Source organism: Octopus bimaculoides, chromosome 13 (genome assembly GCF_001194135.2).
Source record: "Octopus bimaculoides isolate UCB-OBI-ISO-001 chromosome 13, ASM119413v2, whole genome shotgun sequence".
Classification (NCBI taxonomy): Eukaryota; Metazoa; Mollusca; class Cephalopoda; order Octopoda; family Octopodidae; genus Octopus; species Octopus bimaculoides.
In genome coordinates, this window is record NC_068993.1 from 532964 (window position 1) to 534079 (window position 1116).

The 1116-nt window shown below is 30.5% G+C and overlaps 1 protein-coding gene across 2 annotated transcripts in view; it reads right to left on the bottom strand.

Annotated features, from left to right (window-relative positions):
- LOC106871430 (uncharacterized) overlaps nucleotides 1-1116 on the bottom strand; it is a 10174-nt gene that overhangs the window by 1737 nt on the left and 7321 nt on the right. Inside the window, exon 8 of one of the 2 annotated variants that reach the window (XM_014917881.2) lies at nucleotides 394-438. In XM_014917881.2, coding sequence (XP_014773367.1) covers nucleotides 394-438 — 45 coding nt within the window. Of the gene's footprint in view, nucleotides 1-393; nucleotides 472-1116 lie in introns of both variants that reach the window. The other variant, XM_014917880.2, reaches the window with a different exon arrangement.

Sequence of the window (1116 nt, forward strand, 5' to 3'; positions counted from 1 at the left end):
AAATGTGATTGTTTCAGTTAGTGGAATAGTTTCATTTTTAAAGTGAAAGTATTTGACATGAGTGTTTTTGTTTCACTTTTGACACGTAATACTTAAATAGTGGAGGAGATATTATGTTGCCGTGTGCTCGAACTCTGCAAGAAGTTAATAATTTTTTTTGACTAAAACACAACTGGAACCCTAAGTAAGGCATGTGTAAAATTTGAATGAAATTGGTTGCGTAGTTCTCGAGTTTTAGGGATTCACACAGACAGACAGACAGATAGACAGACAGACAGACAGACATTCTCATTTTTATATATATAGATAACTGTGTGTTAACACAATTATATAAAAGGATTACACAACATGCATTAACACACCAATGTTTGATAAATCAAAAGCAGAACTTACTTCTGGTTTCCTGTATCCTCGGTTGTTGATCCAATCTAAAAATGCCTGTGAACAATACAGCAAAGACAGTTTGGAATTCTGTGAAATAAAATATTATGATTTTCTTATTCTGTAGAAATAACCAAAGATTATTATGTGTACCATACTCATATCTCTAACAATGAACTTAAGACCAAAACATTTGACATATTATTATTATTATTATTATTATTATGATTATCATTATTATTATTATGATTATCATCATTATTATTATTATTATCATCATCATTATTATTATTATCATCATTATTATTATTATTATTATCATCATTATTATTATTATTATTATCATCATTATTATTATTATTATTATTATTATTATTATTATTTTCTTCATGTTCAAGTACATGTGTATTGATCATTATTTTATTTATTCTATTCAATTTTAGGAAAATTGAAACGTGTCTCTGACAATTCTGGAGAGAATTGAACTTATTTTGTGCATAACTTTTGGCCCATCCTGTATGACTCAGTGGTTAGAGTGTCAGGCTCGCGATCATGAGGTAGTGAGTTTGATTCCCTGACCGTGTTGTTGAGCAAGACACTTTATTTTCATGTTGCTCCAGTTCACTTGTGCCTCGGAGGGGAACTTCCTGGGTACAAATCCATGGTCCATTCATGATCAAAGGGTGTCCTTTTATGTGAGTATATGTGTGTGTGTGTGTGTGTGTGTGTGTGTGT